General features: G+C 45.7%; 2 protein-coding genes across 2 annotated transcripts in view; one reads left to right on the top strand and one right to left on the bottom strand.

Annotated features, from left to right (window-relative positions):
• The window catches only part of NGEF (neuronal guanine nucleotide exchange factor), a 51,799-nt gene that overhangs the window by 19,415 nt on the left and 11,631 nt on the right, over positions 1-20,753 (bottom strand). Inside the window, exons 4-7 of the mRNA XM_056357919.1 lie at positions 17,610-17,724; positions 7,455-7,634; positions 7,248-7,351; positions 2,097-2,371 (exon numbers count right to left, since the gene is read on the bottom strand). Of these exons, the coding sequence (XP_056213894.1) occupies positions 2,097-2,371; positions 7,248-7,351; positions 7,455-7,634; positions 17,610-17,724 (674 nt within the window). The remainder of the gene's footprint in view (positions 1-2,096; positions 2,372-7,247; positions 7,352-7,454; positions 7,635-17,609; positions 17,725-20,753) is intronic.
• NEU2 (neuraminidase 2) overlaps positions 13,085-20,753 on the top strand; it is a 32,701-nt gene continuing 25,032 nt past the window's right edge. The window contains exon 1 of the mRNA XM_056357923.1: positions 13,085-13,517. The gene's annotated coding sequence lies outside the window, so the exon portion shown is untranslated. The remainder of the gene's footprint in view (positions 13,518-20,753) is intronic.

Here is a 20,753-nt window from a genome sequence, read left to right as displayed (position 1 = left end):
TTTCCTGGCTGAAGAGCTGCAGGCTCTTCTAGTCCTTGTGTTTACCACAGCTTTGAAGACAAAATGGGTCTCAAGGGTATGCTTTTGTCCTTAAGACATTTACCCCAGAATTTCTGCTGCCTTGTACTTCAGGTAAATTCCTCCAGTTCTCCCTCGTGAAGCTGAACACTTTACATTCACTTAATCAAGCCCTCATGTACAGGTCTCAGTCTCAGTTCATATCCAACATGAGCACAGTTTCTAGCACTGCAGGAGCAAGCAGTGCTTGCTTATAGCAAGGCTGAATTTAACATCATCTCCTTAATTGCCTCACTAATTCCTCCAGCCCTCCTTGTTTTCCATCTTTGACACTCTTCAGAAAGCAAATTCTTCACTCGATCTATTCAGTGCTCAGCCAATTTCACAGCTTTCTGGCTTTGAGCAATTTTATAATCTCTTACTGTGCTAATCCCAGAACAAACAGGAAGAAAATTTCAGTTCTAATAAACTAACATCAGGGGAAAGTACAGCACTTCTTTAAGGCAGCACTGTCCCATCTCCATCTGCTTTATTTCTCCTGTTACTTAAGCACAGCGAAGAAAATTCAGCACATGATATTGGGGTTTTGCAGCACAGAGATTTTTTTTTCCTTAAAACACCGACAGGGGATGAATGTAACTCAACAGAAATGGCAAGTTCAGAAATCCACAATGCAAACTTTTAAGCAAATGTTTCTGTAAAAGACTCTTCATTGTGAAGCAGAAAGAAAAAGAAAACCTTGTACTTGTTCAGATGCCAGATTGTGTTTGTAATGCTGGCAGTTAGAAGCAATGTTTTTTGCCAGGTAAACAGAACAAATCTGATATGGAAATAACCAGTGCAGAAGAAGAACATGGAAAAGCAACAAATCCTTTTAGTCACCTTCAGTCATAACCCTGACACACTAACAGCCTGTGCTTGGCAGCCCAAGCCGCTCTGTATAAACACCAGTCCCTTCCACTAAGGGTGTAAGTAACACAGCCCTGCCCATCACACCCCTGCAGGTCACAGGATGAGCCTTTCCAGTGTTAACAGTGAAGTTACAGCCTCGGCCAGGACTGCAGCGGCACTGCATACACAAGGGATTCATAAATGTTGATTGTGCAAATCCGAGTAAACTTAGAGGGACCTGCTCACACCCTGAGATGTACTTCAGCACTTTGGGTACAATCTCATGAGCCAGGGCTGAACAGGTACACTGCCACAATGGTCTTGCCAGAAGCAATTCTGGCACAGAAGTATAGCAGTACTTACAGGATCAAGCCTTTGAAGGCTCATCACTCGTATTACAACACACACCACACACTAAACAAGGCTCGTTCATCTCTACTGCTGGCTATGAATGCGGTGCTATGCATTGACAAAGAGCACTCAGGCTCCTCATGCTATCCAAAATAGCAACCAGTTGCAAAATATTGTGTGACTGATGTTTCATTAATTGCGGCAGCACCCCCACCTGCTCCTTTCACTGTCTGATGCAGTTCTATAAATCAACAGCGTATGACTCTTAAACAGTGATGTCACCGCACTGTATGGCTAAAATACAAATATACCTGTCATTATTTTTGTACTGTTTTGCATGACTCCAAGTAACAACACTTAAAAATAAGGGAGTTTATCAATCTTCTCCTCTTCCCGTTCTATTATTTCCATCATATTTAAAAGAGTTTACAGTTAACGGTTGAATTCTTTTAAGATTTCTGGTGGAAAGTGTGTATCCTGCTAGTAACTTCAGAAGAGGATTAGTGTACACTGGGAAGCAAAAGCTCCTTTGCAAGAACCTCTTCATTTTCCCTCTTCCTTTGTAAATTGCTCCTAATGCCTAATCAGAAAAGGGAAAAGTTTGCTTTTGCTACAGAACTGTCCAGAAGCAATAGCATATAGAACAACGTCTGTAGTTTCAAAAACATGAGTGAATGGTGCTAACCAGTGCAACACAGGAAAGTACTCAGCTGGGCAAGGCTTGTCTGTGACTGCTATGAAGCTTTTAATTTTTAAATCTTGATCATTTGACTTAATTCACTCTCAATCTTTTAAGCAGCAACCCAGTTAAGAAAAACTCCACCTTCCCCCGTTACCTCCTGCAGCTTGATCTCCTCTGGCTGGAGGATGCTGAGGACCCCGCTGCTCCGGATCTCAGGAAGGTCCTGCCACAGGTTGAACCTAGAGTTGGAGTTCCTTAGCAAACTGATTTGTGGTGGAGCTTTGCTTTCAGTTGTACTTGTAGGTTCTGCTTCAGATGGGGTTTCCTCGCTGGGTGAGCTCTCCTCAGGGTCTGTCTGTGAATCCTGCAGTCGTCTGGTTTCAATCTCCTGGCGTGTGGATTTATCTCGATATTCCTGATACAAGAGCCCTAGGAGACAACATAACACGTCTGACAGGTTACAGCTGAACAAAAGACTAGAAATATATTGTGGGAAAGGATGTTTGTTTTGCATTAGTTCACCTCAGCAGTGGTGAGAGAGATCCCTTCTGTGCTGAGCAAAAAAGCCAATTACGGCATCCCTACTTCAGCCAGAAGTGGGAACTATAAATGGAAGGCCATTTCTAAATCCAAAGTGTTGTCAACAACCTGTTCTCACAAAACATTTAGTAACACAGTCAGATGAATATATGATCAATCAGACATAAAAGAAGCAGTTTGTCATTTGCCAGTCATTTTAAATGTTTCTTTTAAACCTTGGTTTTCTCTGCAATGTTATTATATTACAAGTTTTATAGCTTGATAGTTATGTGTAACTGTGTGTCTGCAAAAGTAATACTGCATATATTGAAACTACTTTAAAGGAGCAATTTGATGGCCATGAAAATCCCTAAGGAGGAAACACTGAGCTGCTGTTAAGGCATTGGACAGGTGAAGCATTGGGACAACAGTTATGAGTTTGTTTTGGTGTTGACTTCGTGGTTAGCCTTGGACATGTTGCTTAATACCCTTCTGTTTTCCTTCTCAGTTTCTGTGATGATTGAATATACAAAATTAACGTTTGAAAGGTACCTGAATGCCACAGCACCAAGGAAAAGGTTCTGAATTCACACCGTCTTGCAGCCCATCAGTCACCGGAGGTGTTCTCTGAGTTTCAGTTACTAACTTCAGGAGCAGGCGAAATTGCACATTTGCCCCCACCCCTGATTTCAACTGACAGCACAAAAAAGGTAGGAATCCTGAAATTCCTCAGCCATCTTTAGAAGATCCTTTTTCTCTCCTAGAGCTTTCTAACAGCCCCATTTCTCTTTCTGAACCATCTGTAGGACCCAGAACATTAATTGCTTGAATATAGAATGTAATTTAGAAGATAGGAAAAGGCAAGAGAGCTTGAGACTGCTCCATGTCACCCACCTCTCTCAAAATGGAGTCCAATTTACATCGTCTCCCTTGGTTTATACTTGAATTGCAAAGTGTAACAAATTAATAAAGAGAAAAGTCCTTGATGTTAAAAAAAATACCAAACTACATAATTTATTTTGTCTGAATCATTAGGGGTTAAAATCTATCTGGTCACGTGCATTCCACAATATTGGTTCTCAGAAGCAGATTCCATGTGTAATAAGGTGAGAGACAACTGGGTCAGGAGTTTGTCTAGGGAGTGCAGAAATGTAGATGTTACTGCCTCTTAAATCTCTGGGCTAGTTTTCACCGAGCTCTGTACCAGTCACTGTTAAAACTACAACAGAAATATGCTGGGGAAAAACACAGGTACAAGGACAGCATTGCTGCAGTCTGCAAGTGTATCCTGTTATCTCTTCTCCCTGGAAAGACGTTCAGCACGAGATTAAAATAGCAATAAGGGTAGCTGCGCCTAGGAAACCATATAGTCTTCTGTTAGCTTCCTACACGATAACCAAAGAGAGGAGACTTCCCCTGAAGTTTTGCATCATGCTGCTACTTACATAATTTCTTTCTGCATCAACTAGGCTCATATGGCTTTCCTAAGCATTTCTGCCTGTTATTCAGCATCAACGAGGGTGCTGAGGATGCAGTGGGGTGGAAAGCTCCTTCAGGAATGGAGCAGAGAGCCAGCTAAATCGGAGCTGCTTTCAGTGGTAGTCTGTAAGCTCAGCCTGTGCTGGAAGGCTGTGGTGGGGCCAGGCACTGGGTACTTTCTGCCTCACCAAGCTGTGCACCAGAAAGCAGGACAGGCTGGGAAGAAATACCCTGCTTGGCTCAATGGGAAACATCCTGGGAAACAAGCATCATCTATCGATTTTACTCATATTGAAGATAATAATACTTGCAGTGTCTGACTGTACAGCCATGTTGTGCTGGTGGGTCTGCCCTGCAAGTCAGAGGCAACTGAGGATATTTTGTGTAAGGCGGACTTAGTGTCCCTTGTGCAGATCAGGAGAACAGCTCTTTAAAAAAGATCCTCAAGACAAATTTCCCCCTTGCTTTTAAGGAAATAAAATCATACAATGAAACTTGATTTTGTTTCCAGGTTCCCTGTCTGACCAACCAACCAGATAAGACCTACGGAGCCTTCAGTGGCACGTAAAGGCAAATATGGACAGAGGGAGATGGGATTGACTAAAGGCACCTTCCACCAGAACTCATTCAGAAATGACAGCAAGGTAACTCATTTTAAGGAGGGAGCTCAAGTTAGGCTGGCTGAAGCTCTACCACAGACAGCAATATGAGGAGGAAGCAGAAAGGGGATACCAGAAGAAAGACAAAAGACAGGTATATGTTTATGCAGAAGAAGGGTAGGAAGAAACAGAGGGTTGTGCTAGCAAGGATAGAAGATAGCCTGGCTAACTTGGTGTAAGAGGTCCATCCATCTGTTTGTGAAGAGGTTATAAATGGTCAGAGTAAAGGCTTAGATGGGAGAGAGAGGGAGAGAAGCTATGCAGAAGCAAACTCTAGATGAAGCAGAAGATGCCATGGCACAGGATGGGTGGCATAATAGATGCAAGATCAAGGAACAGGGTTTTGATGTGTTGAAAGGAGAGCAATACATCGGGGAACTGACAATGTGTAGAAAGAAGCTGAGATCAGTAGTTGGATGCGACTGAGAAGATAGGATGATTTAGGAAATGCTTACATTTAATAAGGGAAGAAGTACAAAATGTCAGAGACCTGTACAAGCTCCATTCATTGCTTAATGTCCCAACAGTCCCTACTGTGACCGGGCTAAAGGTTAACTGTGTGGTCAGAGCATGGGTTTGGTGTTGCCTGTTGACTTAAGTGGTTACAGCTTATCTTCCTAAGTGGTGTTTACATAGTTTGTATAGTACATAATAGATTTTTCCCTTTGTGTTTATTCCTTTTAATTTTGCTGTCACAGTCCCCCTTCCCAGCTATCTCAAAAACTGGGAGGGGAATTGAAAAACTAGTTACTAATTGTGGAAATACTCGCCTTAGAGAGTTCACAGTGCTCTTAAAGTAAATGTTATTACATTGGAAGCTATGTAAAATCTCAGGAGGTCCAGAGAAGTTTTTTTCTGAAATTCTATGCTCCAGTTTCAGGCAAAAAGTCCATTAATGCCTCAAAGGCAGGAGGGAGGGAAGGGAGCAAGTGTGCTTCAGCCATTTGAAATGACCTCTCTCTCTGTTGGGGCTTAGTGTAGCATCTCTGGTTGTCGAAACCCTGTCTCCTCCATCAAGGTACAACAGACCTACTTGCAGTTACACTGATGTGTGCAGAGCTATCGCACAGCTTCCCTCTGATAAACAGCACACAAAATATATGAATACAGCAGCGGGGTTGCTATGAAGTCCTGCTGGGCTTAGTATTTTTATCATGCCTCTTAGCGGCACAGTCCAGCAAACTGACAATGTATTGACACATCATCTGCCTTGGGAGATTGGTACCTACACAGCCAAAAGCAAGTAACATATCTGGCAACATCTGCACAAATTGTTCACCGCTTTCCTCCAGAAGGCCCCAAACTTGGCTGTTTTGTCTGACAGACGCTGGCAGGCTGCTGCTTTCACACCAGCCTCTTTCCCCAGCATTGCCCCAGTGGCATCAGGCACTCCAAGAACCAGCCCCGCCTGCCATAAACTGACACAAAATTGCAGCCGTTCTCTCCCAGAGACAATGTGAGAAGCCCCCTCATTTCTGCCAGGGAGGTTTGCCTTTCTGCTCCTGACAGTTGCCTATCCAATTTTCCCATGCAAAGTGCTACATTCTTGTCCTCTATATTCAAGTAACTTGCGGTTTCAACTGAAATTGAACAGAACTGTTTGAAAATAAGGCTTCCATATTTCCACCATAACACCTGTCTCCAGATGGGGTTTAACTTTGCAGTTGCCCAAATCTCTCTGCGGAATGTCGCAATTTAGATGTGGGAAACCAAGAAACAAGCTGAGAAGGTCCTCTCCACATCCCACAAAAACCCCCAAAAAACCAAAACCAAAAACCAAAACCAAAAAAACCCATAAAAGCAAAAACATAACCATCCTCTTCTCCACAGCCATGCAGATAACTTCAATTCTGCCTTTACAAAGAGACCACAAGTGATAAAATAACTTGCTCCTCCATGGCAAATGCTACACCAGTGGCTATTAAAAATAGAAGCTGACCCGGTGCATACAGATAATGCCCAACTGGCTAGCTGACCCACTACTTCAGCCTTAAGCCTTTTTGAGTATGCAAAAACAGATTTCAGCAGAAAGTTGGCTGTAGTCTTAATGATTACCTGCTTTGTAATTACAATAAGTAAACGTTATTTATGAATGGAAAGCTGCTCAGCGACAGCATTAAATCTCCTATCAGGCAGTGTACAAACCTGATGCCCTTAAAGACAACAAAACAACGTCGCTAAGGCCATGGTTATTATCTTTGACACCAACAGCGAGACGTTTTTCCAGCAAAGACAGAGAGTTGGGTTTCCGCAACAACCCCCTTGCGCCTGCCTGAGGCTCCCTCCTGCCATGTACCGCTCGGGTTTAGATCTGGGGTCCATTGGCCAAGTGCTGCCGGTTTAGGGGGACCGGAGATGACGGCGGAGGTGAGGGGTCTGGCCCGGGTGAGGGGTCCGGATGAGGGTGAGGGAGGGGTCCGGCCCGGGCGAGGGTGAGGGGTCCGGCCCGGGGGGGGTGAGGGGTCCGGCCCGGGGGGGGGCGCCCGCCGCGGCGGCACCTCTGGGGGATGCTGTGCTGCCACCAGTGCGGGGAGCGGGAAACGCGGCGAAGTTGCGGGAGAGCGCGGCCGCCGCACCCCACGGCCGGACCGCCGCCGCGGGGGATGGTGAGGTGTGGGTGGGTCCCGAGGCGGGGGACGGCTCCTTACCGATGTGCTCGATGAGGTTTCTCCAGGAGTCGGCAGTCATGGGGTGGGCGGGCGGCGCCTCGGCGGCGGCCGCGGGGCTCTCCTCAGCGGCCGCGGGGGGCTCCCTGTGGGAGGCGGAGGCACCCTCAGCCGCGGCGGCGGGGCAGCGGCGGCCGGGCGCCCCCCTCCGACCGGGGTTCGCGGCCCTCGCCCCCCGCCCCCGCTCACCTGCCGGGCTGTCCCGCCGAGCCGTCCTGGTCGAGGGCGCAGGCGGCGCTGAGCGCCGCGGCCAGCAGTTCCATGGCCGGCGGCGACAGGCGGCTGCCGAGCAGCTCCGGCGGCGGCAGCGGCGCGGGGCTGGGGGAGCCCGGGCGGTTGCCACGGTAACGGGGGTAGGAAGGCAGCAGCCTGCGCGGGAGGGAGAGGGGAGCTGCAGCCGCCCCCGGGGCGCCCCTGCAGCCCCCCGAGACCCTCTGAGCCCCCGAACCCCCCTCAGAGCCTCTCCTCAGGCACCCCCCCAGGCGTCCCCATGGGCTCTCCACCCAAATCCCGTCAGAGCCTCCCCTCAGACCCCCCCATCAGGCTCTCCACCCAGATCCCCTCAGAGCCTTCCCAAACCTCCTCAGAACCCCCTCGGGCTTCCCTCCAAAATCCCCACAGAGCCCTCTCAGGCTTCCCCACAGACACCCCTCAAAATTCCCTCAGAGCCTCCCTCGGGCTCCCGTAAGCCCCTCAGAACCCCCTAGCCCCGTGCAGTCCCTCTCCGTGTTCCCAGATCTCTTCCGAGGCCTCACAGAACTCTGCCAAATTCCTGCAGAGCCCCCTCAGCCTTCCCCAAATCCCCCCCGAGACCCCTCAAAGCCTGTGAGAGTTCCCCAACCCCTCTCCCTGAGATTCCCCCGCTCCTTTGGAGCCCCCCAAACTCAGCCTTCAGGGCTCCCACCTGACCCTAAGTACCCCCCACAGCCTCTCGGAGCCCCTCGTGCAGACCCTCTCAATGCTTCCAAAATTCTTTCCAAGCCTCCACAGCCCCCTCAGGTGTCAGCCTCCCCCCCTCCCCCCACTCCCCTGTCAGAGTCCCCGGTCCCCTGCAGCCACCCCATTCCCAGCATCCCCGTCCGCAGAGACCTCCTCAGCCCCCCAGCTCCCCTCCAGCGCTCCAATGCAGGTCCCTCCTCCGTCGGGAGGCTGACTCTCTCCTCCCCAAGGGCCCCCCCAAAAGGCAGCAATCCCTGCCCCAGGGCCCCCCCCCACCTTCACAGGCACCCCTACCTCCATCCCCCCGCTCTCCTGCAGAGAGGCTCCTTCCTCAGATGCAGGGAAGCCCCTTCTCCATCCCCTCCCTCTCTCCCCAGCAAGGCACCCTCCCCCTGCAAGCACCCACACACCCCAGCCCACCCCATGCACCAGCCCCTCTCCTCCATGCACTGCCACCCCACAGCGGGAGAGGGGTCCTGCCCTGGCACTGACCTCTCCTCCCTCAGACCCAGGGCAGAGCGCTGCCCCCCATCCCCTGCACCTCTCTGCCTATGTGCGACTGGCACCGGCTTTGAGGGAGAAAAGGGGGTGGGAGAGGGGGGCTCTCCTGAACTGCTTCCAGATCTGGTGCATATGGTGCATTTCTTCTCCAGGAATGAAACCCTGAGATGGAGGAATGTAACTGGAAAACTCAGCCTAATCCCTCCTGCCAGGAACTGCACCCCTGATTACCCCACAGGATTGACCGCTATCCTCCTCTCCTCCTCCGGCAGGGCTTTGCACCCGCTCGATCATTTCCCCCGTCTCCCCTTCCTTAGAGTCGCTACTTCCATAAGGATATATTGTCTCGTTTAGGCAGTAAGTATCTCAGTACTCAATGATCTATATCTGTCTTCGTTCAGGTAATTGTTTTTCCGCCTCAGGGATAAATCCTCTTGAGCTCCAGAGAACGGTTACACCCTTGGATCGGTTCAAGTGCTTGCGGACAGGTTGGGTGCAGCTCTTCCCTACACATTAGCAACCCTCAGCAAAAAAACGTCATCTGCACCACATTGCAACTGAGGAGTTAACAGTCAGAAAATGCTCAGCTATTCCTCACGTTTGCTTTCTCCCTGTTGCATAAATAACCATCTTTTTTCCTGTACGAGGTAATGTAATTTATGCAACAACATAAAATCCATGTATTAGTCTGTATGTGTAAAATGGTTTCCTTTTTATAATTTTTATATTGTATTTGCTAAATGATAGCTTCCAATCAGCACATGACTATACGTTCAGAAAAACTCCTTCAGCTTATGTGAACTAGATCTTGTTCTGGCACACTGGAGAGCTCAGTCCTTAAGTCAGTAAGAGGCAGAATGGGAGAGAAAAACAGCTGGAAATGTTGTTGAGGACTCAGAGAAGGCTGTCAGTCCAGTCTAGGTCCAGCCCCAGACTGGGGGGTTGGAAGGACCAGACAACTGATAGGAAAAATCAGGGTGAGGGTGAGAGCTGGAGCCTGTTCTGCACTTGGAGAGGAGGAGGAGAAGGAGGACAGCCTGAGAGCTGGGGCTGTAGAGGGGGAGACCGTCACAGGGTAGATGATCAATAGGGGATGAAAGTGGGTTATCAGCCAAACACTGGGACTAGGGCATCTGGGGGGGGCAGGTGAGTAAAGGGGCAGCCAGAACCTTGCAGAAGGGATAAAGCATCAGAGACTATCTTGAAGCTCTGCCTAATGCCATGTTCTGGCAGCTTGCTGCCAGGGCAAGAATATTGTCAAGGGTTTTAGTAAGTGGGTGAGATGCTAGAAAGCTTCTTTCTTAGAAAAGGGAAGCCTCCTTGTTTTCTTGAATTCTGGAAAAGCAGGGATGATGTTTACTATTTTCTAAAGGAAAGGGCCAAGTGCAGTGGGGAGTTCTCCCTAGTATGCAAAGGGAAATCAGTGCATAAGTTCTTACTGACACTGCTGGAATGAATATATATCTGAATATAACTTCTGGGTGTATCTACTGAAAAAAAATATCTTTCAGAAGTGTACTTTAAGTGTAGAGTTTAACAGCTTCTAATCTCTCATATTGCTTTGCTCCCAAGGGTTAAATCTGTTGTAAATTGAAATTTTTTTTTAGAAAAAGTGTCTGGGTCACGGTATGAAAAACATCCAAAAATAGAAAGCATCTTTTCAGACCCCATAACTATCTGGTAATTTGTCCTGCCTGTCTTCCTTTTTCCTTCAAATTTTCCAAAATAATTTCAGTTTTGGTCTGAGATGAAAACCTGAAAATATCACTAAAAATAATGAGAATAAAAATATTGGAAGCTATGAAGAGGTGAGAACACCAGCTGAGAGTGAAATGCCCCCTGTGGCCATGGAAGGCCACAGCTTGTATTTTCGTGTCTCAAGAGTTCTGTTCCACTGTGTAGCAATGACTAATAGTCTACTTTTCCTTCCTTTAGAACTTTTTTTCTTTTTAACTGTGATTTGTTCTTTCAAAAACTTTGCTCTTTCTTCCTTTCCAGGCTTATTCTCATACTTCATGTTGACATACAGAGGACATCTGTAAACAGAACCATGTGCCCAAGAAATACTTTTTCTCCCAAATGAGGTGACAGAGTGTTCCCAGCGCTCTGGGAGTGGCGTAAAAAATGACATTTAGTGCGAAGGAGATATTTTTGTCCTACAAAAATTGTTGGGATTTTCTAAATCCTGCTTTTCTGTTTGGTGACAAAACAGAAAGCTTTCAAAGTTTGTCATGAAAAATGAAGGCAGGCAAACAACTGATTCTGCCACAGTGGTCTGGTGACTGGGATGTTCATGCTGGGTGTGGGGGATCCAGGTTGCAGTCACAGCTGTGTCATTCCTTCCCACCCGACATGTTACTGCCTGTTCCAGGGCGGATCAGTCTCTCTTCCCATAGCTGCTCTGCTTTCTCTGGTCACTGGGAAAGGTGCCTGAACCTGATGAATGCCTTATTCACCAGATACCACGTTAGGTCAGTCAATACTGGACTGTTTCTGCTAAGTAGAATAGCTCCAGCATAGCTGCCTCTTTCTTCTTCCCTACTGCAATTGTTAGGACTTTGTGTGCAGTTTAAGCTGACCTAGCTGCTCAATTCCACTTTTCACATGATTCCCTGAGTCAGATTTCTACCTCCACTTTTATGCCAGCACTCACACTCATCTCATTCCTGGTGAGCAAGTTTGGGCAGCTAAACCGGTGGGAAACAATTCTTTTTTTTTAGAACTAGTTTTTTGTGTGTTTGGATTGTCTCACTACAGGGTGAGCTCAGTGCGAGTGGCAGCATAGCAGAGGTGGCAGACTTGCAGACGGGTGGCAGGACCATGGAGTGCCACCCTGGATTACTTTACACTGCTGTGGAACTGCAGGCTCAGGCAGAAGTTCCTGCTCCACCTAATCTTAACAATCTGGTTTGGAAGAGGTTTTCTTTTCTCACTATCTCAACAATGAATTTGATCTGGAGCCTAAAAAACTTTCCCCTGTATCATTAAAATCAGTAAAATCTCATGTTGACAGTTTTCTGACCAAAATCCCTGTATTTCATCCTAAAATTCCCTGTCTAGTTGTAGGGGGAAAGAAAGAATCTGACTACTAGAACGACATATGTAAAAGCAACTAGTTAAAAATCCTACCCCAGCACCACACAAGCAGTGCTGCATGCTCTGTACTTCTATTAGTGGCAGAAGTCATGCAATGTTCTGTCATGCAAAGCCCTGTTTTGGCTCAGGAATTCTTAGGATCCCTAAGCACACAGGCACTGGAAATGATCCTCATGGCCATCTAATGATGGCCATGCTCTGGTGACATGAAGCATGACCATGGTTTAGCTCTCTGTGTGCAAAGGAGAGGGGGTTTCACACTGCATATGTTCTGCAAAGAAGGGGTGCATGGGGTTGCAGGCTGTTCCCAACTTCATTGTGCTGCTGTTGGAAATGATTTTAAATGTTGGCTGACCTGGTCCATGGTTGCATTAAAAATGTGAGTTTATAATTATTTATTACAGTTATCTCATTTAAGTTTGGGGGATGAATTTCTAATCTTGCCTTATATTTCAGGCAGTAGTAGTTTTGAAAAATAATAACTTGAATTAAGATTTCTTATGTGCATCTAAACTCAAAAGCAACCCTTAGAATAAAGCTGCACAAAGAGCTTGTTTTCAAATGACATTGAAATGCCTTTTTTAATGTTCCCTTATAGCAGTTTTTAGAAATTAGACCTCCTCTTCCAGAAACTAAAAAGGGAAGAAGCAGTCCAGCAGATCTTATTCATCAAAAATTCCCCAAACCCTTCTAGTCAGTGGGTGTTTCACACCAAGAAAGGCCACAAGATGAGGTAACAAGCACTGTTTTAATCTGAGCTAACTAAATTTGTGAAGTGTGAAGTTAGTAATAGATTTGAATGTTATACCTAGTCAAGGATATTTTCGTCCTTCAGGTTCATTCAGGTTCTCTCTGTTCACGTGTGGTTTTTAGCAGTGTTTTTGACAATGGGTGTGTCTGTGCAAAATTTACTCCTGGTTTTTGACTTTTTAGTGGAAGAGAAGTGGAACTCCTCATCCCTAATATTTTTAGATCCTAAAGGCCAAGAGCACATCTGTTCTCCTGAACCTCCTTAAGCTTTCGTCAAAATACCTTAATCGTATCTGTTAGGGCTGGCAACCTTATCGATAAGTAAAACTGTTCAGAACTTCCTGTTATGAGATCCTTACCTTTAGGTGCTTCTAACCTTTTGATGATGATCATCATCAGCGTTACAGTTGTAGTTACTGATCAGCTGCCATAGACAGGTTACTTTTTGTATATTAAAAACAATTATTAATTCCTTAGGCTTAGGAAAATATTTGATCTCTAGTCTAGTCAAGCAAAAACTTTTTCTATCCTTTGAGAAGCTTTGGTTTCTGTTGAAATACAAATTGAAATTCAGGGTTTGCCAGGGCTTCGTCTTTGCCACACTTATGAAAATCCATAGAAATCATAGGCCCTTTCCCACTCTGCAATACACACAAACTTTAGACTTAGATTTTAGCATCTACAATCCCTGAGTCGATGCCCATGGATGCTCAGGGCTGAGAGAATAATTTCTGATATTGCAGCTGTAAAAACTGCCTGGTCCAGTTCTAGGCACTGTGAATAAAGGCCATTTCTGCTGTATCCTCAGTGATCCTTGTGATGGGTCTGGACAGCACAATGAGAAATCTACTTGACTGAAAAAGATGGGGAGCAAGACTCAAGTGTGGAAAGAGAGGGGTCTACTTCTGGACCAGGAGACTGCTATGAAGAGAGGAACTCGCCCACAGATGGGTGCTTCAGGAAATGGTGAGTTGGAAAGGCTGTAAAAATATGGCACTGGAGCTCAAGGAGTGGTGGGAGACTAAGACTGTATCAGGAGCCAAAGGGTGAAGAGCCTGGAGAGCAGAAGGACACTGATATGAGCTGCAGGAGGGAAGATAGAGGAATACTGTGTCTGGGAAACAGTAAGCTGAGGAAATTATGTGGGGAATTACAAGCTGAAGCTGTTAGAAAAGAATTAAAACAAAAGAGACTGGTTGAGGACCTGAGGGTCAGGGTACGTTGAGATGAAGCAGATCAGATTGGGAGAGCTGGATGGTGAAGCTGAGATCTTGCCAGGTAATGAAACCATGAGTGGGCCGAAAAACTTGACAAGCAGAGACTGGGTGGAATAGTTGGGCAGACTGGGATTGGGATCTCATTGGCTGGAGGCTGGAAGGATATTTAATTAGAATTGTGTATGTTATTGCTTACAATTCTGTATGATCCTGTGAAAGATGAGATTTTGACAGTAATATTTTAGTACCTACAGTTTACTGACAATGTATTAGTTCTTAAAATTAATCTCCCTGCAAATACTGTTGCTCTTAGAATTTTTAAGATTTATATTGTACAGAAAGAGGGATAAGAAAAATCTTGTCGATCTAGCACTAAATGGCAAAAATTGTTGTGTGACAAAATATAAAGGTTTGGTCATGTGTTTGCACCAGCTATTCCTGACTTCACCACTTGCAAATTAAAGTACCATTGGCAGCATGGAGAAGAAGTGACTATGAAATTTATTTCATGAATAGAAAGAAACTGCTCGAGTATGGTATAAGACCTTTTGCAACACAGGTCTCAGCCTCTCTATAGGCTTTCTCCGATTTTCTGGTTAAATCAGCCTATAAGAGTAGTGCCCTCTGCTGCTTAGGACAAATAGTGCTGTGCTAAGAGATGCTAACCCAAATTCACACAGGGATCCTTCAGAGTGCTCTGCTAGTTTACATGCGTCCTGTTTCTTCCTAGTAAGGTGTTTGCATGAATTCAAACAAGTTGTATTCCCTTTTGCTGCTGAAGGTGACTTTGCATTCACTGTTGTATTACTTCTAGTCTTTGAGCTCAGATCAAACATCATCAAATGATTTTTAGATGATCCTTGTTCCTCTGAATTAGGGGTTTCATAACCAGCCTAAAGAAATAGTTTGCTCTGCACTGGTAGACCAATGACCTCCCAGTGAGCTTTGCAACATGAAATTTCACACTGAGTCTCTCTTCCACTGTATCTAGTGGCACACAATAAAGACATATCATTTTTGGAATCTGACTCAGTGGGAAATGGTAGGTAAATAACACAGTCATGCCACTAAAATATCTGTGTGGTATTAGAAATGAGGAGAAGTCAACATCCTGTTAGCTGGTAATACAGGGTAGACACTGATTAGTGAATCTCCTTTCCAGAGTTTGAAATTACTAGTTTTCTGGTCTCTGTGTGAGTTGCTTTCAGCTGAGGCTGACGTGTTGTGGATGGACACTCTGGGTGCATGTTTTTCTGTGATGGCTTTCTGTGATCTCAGTCTGCACAACTGCTGCCACTCTGAAGCTGGAAGGATTGATCACACTGGGAAGGAGCAGCTTTGGTTGAGTTCAGTTCCTTCCAGGTCTTTGGCTCTGGTTACTCTGTAAAACAGAAGTTGTGCTAGCAGCTCAGCACAAGTTCAGGGCAAGTCAGCCAAGTTGTCAGGTGGTGGCTCATCATGTGAGAGGTTTGGATCTTTGTACAATGTGGAAGACTGGGAGGGAGCCACAGGATGTTGTGGAGAACTCTAGAGTGCTTAGGGGGAGCTGGGCATCCCGCAGGAGAAGGATCATGAGGAAAATAACATTTGAGAATAGTTAGACATAAAAATGCTCTATAGTAGTATCTTATGGAGGGCATATGGCAGATTTTGGAACACTAGCAATAATGTTTGAGGTCATCTTATTTTCAGACATTAATGTTCTGAGATCAATGAACTACACTACTATTCTCAGAGCTCTGAATGACACATAGATTCAAGTCACCAGTGGGTTTGAAGGAGCCTGTGGTGCTTTTCCTTAATCAGAGTGTTAACGTCTGTATTCCGCCCGAGTACAATGCAGATAACAGTTCCTGAGCTGTTTTCTATGTTCCCCAGCTGTATTTACTCCCTGTCCTAAATTATGTAGCATGGCTATATGTGAAGTGACATCCCTACCTGTGAAGAACCCATTTGTGTCAGACCTGCTGGTTATCACAAGGAGAAGGGATAGTGCTTGCCCAGCCCTAGTATTTATACAGTTGCTGTAGGATGCTGCTAAATGTGAAGAGATGCAGCACTGATGGCCCAGCTGCCCTCAGGACTGTGTGGCTTCACTCCTGAGAACACCATGAACCTTCCCAGTGCTGGATGGAGGTGCCTATTCTGTCCTTTCTGTAGAACTACTAGCTTCTGCTTTCAGAAGAACTCTTAGCTAACAGGTACCAGTTTTATTCTTTTGGGGAGAGATTACATGCATTTCTTGAGACCAGTGATAGTATTTTAGGTGTCTCATCTGCACAATGGCCTCTCTTCCCAATAGAAGGGGAGAACAGTGATTAATGCAAATAATGGCAATATCCTTAGGCTCCTGCAGGCTTTTCACAATGCAGATTTCTAGTGGTTCTCTTATAAATTACAGCTGATATTTTGGAGAAAGGAAGAGGAGGATATGGACTCAGTTTGAGCTGGAACTCTGGTCTCTTTCTCTGTCAAATTTCTCTGCTTGGTTTCAAGAGAGGATGCCACTCAGCAGCATTGCCTGCTCTCAGCAGACACATGACTTAACCTGTACTGACCTGTCAAACTCTGTGCACCACAGCATCTTTGATAAAACTGACTCTCAGCTCAGGCTCATTGTTTCCAGCTCCTGGGAGAATCAGAATTTGTATGTTTCAGAGCTGCCTAAGTGGCAGTGTCAGGATGTCAGAGACTGACAGTGATGATTATGCTGCAAGGAGAGGAAGACAGATGGGTTTGACATTGCAGCAGACTCTAACTGTCTAGTTTCATATGCTCAGTTTAATGCCAAAGGGCAATCAATTTTAGCCAGGGCAATTAATTTACTTAAATACAACTTGACAGTTTGGCTAAATTTTTTTTACTGGAGTCCTCTCCGTTAAGGAAAGGTGCCTGGAAAGGCACTTGCATTACAGCATCACAGCTGGGCTCAGTAATTAGGACCACACGGAGCAGCATAATGCATGCACCTTCAGGGAGAAACTGTTTAGCACTTCCAGTTTTATCTTCTACAGTACGAGTAAGGACTATCTCACACAAGATGTTACACACACAAGAGATGAGGAGCTGGAGAGGGAGTCTGGGAGAATATCTCAGTCATATTTGAAAAGGCAAGGCTAGGTAGCTGCTCCTTTCTCTCTGGCCGGCTGCAGTGGCAAGAGAGCAAGGGTGAGGGTAAATTTGTGGGACGTATGTAAATCTATGGGTTGTGGGGTCAGGACCTTTTGCTGGACCTAGGTCGTTGAGGGATTTAAGCCAAAAAGGGCTACCCTAACAAAAGGGTTGCCTCTGTTGCCTGTCAGTTCTTCAAAGTAAACAGCGAGCAGAGTGCTTTAGAAAGCATCTTAGTAGCTACTTCTTCAGCTATAAAATGCTGTTTTCCATGTGGGGTTATGTAACAGGCTTCGGTAGAGCCCTCTGGGAAGGCCAAGAAGGGGATCACCCTTATGTTGGGATGTTCCATAAGGAAATGCTCACAGGCATTCCTTATTCTCTCAACAAGCTGCTTAAGGCAGTCTGCCTGCTTTGCTTACACTGCTGGGTGATCCTACGTCAGATTCCCCTTTTTTCCATCCTCCCCATTATCATTTTCTTCCCCCTTTTTTCTTCACTCCCTTCTCCAAACTCATACTGATAAGACTGTCTATACCACAATGCTAGTACTATATGATATATATCATTAAGACTGAAAACAGTGCTACCAGTCCAGGTGAGAAGGCATGGATTCAGAGCTATGGCTTAGTTCAGCTGTCCTTCCCAAAAAAGGCATTCTTGCACTGACACCACTCGGACCATATTGCCAGAGGAGGCACGGTGAATACCCTGGCGTGCACTTCCTTACCTTTGGATCCACAGTTCATCTAACGCTGTCTTATCAGAGTTTACTGGAGATGGTGATCCCTTACGAGGTAAAATATTCAGAGGCTCTTTGACGGGCTCATTGTTTTTGAGTGACCCTGTGATATAAGAGAAAGCCAAGAGGATGTTAAAATGGTCATTTTCTTAAGGGTCATCTCTACTTTTACTGTACATAGTGGTTTGCTTACACCAAAGGTAACAGGAAGACCACAGACACAAAGACAGTGATGCTTTAGCTTGGATTTTCAAACAAGACTGAAGTATCATCAGCTTGCACAGTGCAAGACTGTACAGCTTTTGTCACAGCTGCAAATGCAATTGAGAAAAAGTGAAGGCAGATATACAATATCAGTTCTTATGCGAGCAGCGCTCTCACCACTGAAAACTGGGTCCCAACATCAGTGATTTTCAGTGTAATGCTTTAAGCAGAAAAGGCTTAGCTGTGTGTGCCTGTGCATGCCAATTCCAAGTCAGGGCTTCGTTACTGCTCTGCTTGCAGGCACACAATAGATGTTCAGTTTACTGGATAAATCAAGGCTAGATTTGGGTGAGACAGGAGCTTTACTTTTAATTGCTTCTCCAGTTTCCCTCAGATGAACCTCTGATCCTTTCACAGGGAGCCAAAGTTGTATTAAGTCCATGGCTTACTACTGCAGTACTTGGCAGGAGAGGATGCATCTCACTTTTCTCATGAAACCTCCTGTTGTTTGAGGCTTGTTGATAAATGGCCTTGTTGGTTTTTATTAGAAATATTTTTGTCTAAGTCATAATTCTGTTTGCATTTCAAACTGGTGGCAGCGCAGGCACGTCAATGTTCAGACTGAAGCCAGTTTCTGATGCACCCTTTTAATCAATGCTACAATCTTTCAGAGGGAAAGGGTGAAATCCAGACTTTTAAAACTCCCTAAAACAGTGCCAAGGGCTTTTGAAATGCTAGTTTGAGTTATTTTCTTTGCCTTTTGAATAGTTTAAACACTTTATCCTTCTGTCAGAGGAAAGTGCTTTAAAAAACAAACTCTTTTTCCAGTTAAAGGAAAGCATCTATTATGTTTTACAGCTCCTAGGCTATAAGCCAAAACTTGGCTGGTGCCAATGGTGCCTATATAAAAGCCTTTCTCTGTGCTAGATTTACATTCTTTTAAATTATTTTTTTGTGTTCTCATTTCTTGAGTCTTTATTTTCCCCATTTTGTATCTTACTCTGTATTTCCCCCTGTATCTTTCCCTCTCTTCCTTTCTTCTTCTTTCCCTTCTCCTCCCCTCCCCCCGCATTCCCTAAGCAAAATGAGAACAGGTTAACATGTGAGCTTGAGTCAGACTGTTGGATAGCTGCTGTTCAAATGGGTTTGAAGTCAAGATAAAAGAGCTCACCCATCCCTTGCTTCCATGCACGTCAGCAAATGCTGTCAGAAGAAGTTCCTGCTACAAATGAGGCTGGTGTAGAAGCACTGCTGTCCAGTTTCAGGGAGAGAGGATGGAATCAGTGGAGTAGAGGGATAGGGCAGAAGAGCTGCTTACACAGTCCTAGCTGAATTTAAAAGCTGTAGCTCTGAGCTGGACTTGCTACAGTCATACTGGAGAAACAGACTGGAGAAAAGAAGTGTTCCCAGTGTGTCTTGCTGAACAATTGCAGATATGGAAGAAAATGCCCTGTTTGGAACAGATCCTGTTTCAGCAGAGAAGGGTGGGGGGTGGGGGGTGTGAGAGGGAAGCGTAGGTCAGCTTCTGTGGATGCTCTAATGAGCTGCTAAGAGAGAAGCCCTTCTTTTAGCTTGTCCTTCCTCAATGACACTGGCTAGACAGGAGTGATGTTCTCCCTGCCATTGTCCTGATGCCGCGATGCTGCAGATGTGTGAAGAAAGTGCGTCCTGTGCTGGTCCTGCTACAGTGGTAGCAGTAGGTAACGGGTGAGGGCCTCCTCAGCAGCGGTCTGGATGCTGTGATGCTCAGGCAGCAGGAGAGAGGGTGAGTGTCTTCTGTGCTTGCTCTGCAGCAGTGCTCTGGGAAAGTGGTGAGAGGATGACTCTGCTCCTCTGGTCCTGCTGCTGCACTGGCAGGGCGGAGAGCAGTTCTGCTCTGGCATAGGCGAGGCTCAGTTTATCCACAAACCTCATTGCAACAGTAGCAGAATATTAAACAGGAGCTCTTTGCTCTGCTGCTGTCTGCTTGGAAACTTGGAGAAGGGAGGGAACTTTCCTTCTGTCCATGCCGCAGGGTTGAATGGGCCTTTATACTGCTGAAATAACGTGGCTCCCTTGGTGAGACAGGCAGGAGACACCTATTTTCTTGGGGACATTTCTCAGACCTCCTTTATTTGGGGTGGAGGATGTCTGCTGTTCGCTTAGAGAACTTGGTCTGCTTTCAGGAGCTGAAGCACTGAGTTTCACTACTGTGTAACAAAAAAATAGCTTTCAGTGGCTTGCAGAGCAATCAAACATTGTATCATTTCAATTCATGCAGCTAGCCAAAGTTCAGAGTCCAGTGTGTTGTTTCTGTTAATTATGATTTGAAGATAGGATAGGTATTTTTGCTGTGATTCCTTTTATTTACAAGAAGGTATAAAACTCAGTTTCTCTGAACACCTGGGAGATGAAGCAAAGGGCGTTTTCTGTGTTCACAGTTCCAGGTCTCTCCCATTTAGTGTTTAGATTAAAACCACTTCCAGGTTTTTTTTGCAGCCCTGTTTCCAGTGCTTCTGAGTGTGTTGCAATAGCTCCTTTCCTGGCTCTCTCTTCAGCTTCTCCTGTTTCTTTCACAGACAGCTGCTTAGACAAGGTGCCAGCTCAGTGAAAGCCTGGCCTTGCAGTCATGCTCTGTACTGTTCATACTTGGAGAAAGCCAACTCGTTCCATTTCTACTGAAGCCATGGCTGCGTGCATTTATGTTCTGGATGGTGTTCCTGTTATTTCAGCCTCCTGTCTCAAAGGGAGCTTAGGTGTTTCTTACAGCTGTCTTCAATACAAGGTGGCAGCAACTGCATTTTCAGAGAAGTCTTGCTCCTCTCTCGTAACAGTCTATTGCAATTTCCACAGGCTTCGTCCCTAAACATACTGCTGTTTTTGCTGGCTGTTTCCTCTATATGCCATGCAGCTTGCCATACAGTTACTTGTATAGCTCTCACTAGAATA

This window comes from Falco biarmicus, chromosome 13, assembly GCF_023638135.1.
Source record: "Falco biarmicus isolate bFalBia1 chromosome 13, bFalBia1.pri, whole genome shotgun sequence".
Classification (NCBI taxonomy): Eukaryota; Metazoa; Chordata; class Aves; order Falconiformes; family Falconidae; genus Falco; species Falco biarmicus.
The sequence above is the reverse complement of the archived record's forward strand: the minus strand, read 5'-3'. Positions and strand labels throughout refer to the sequence as shown.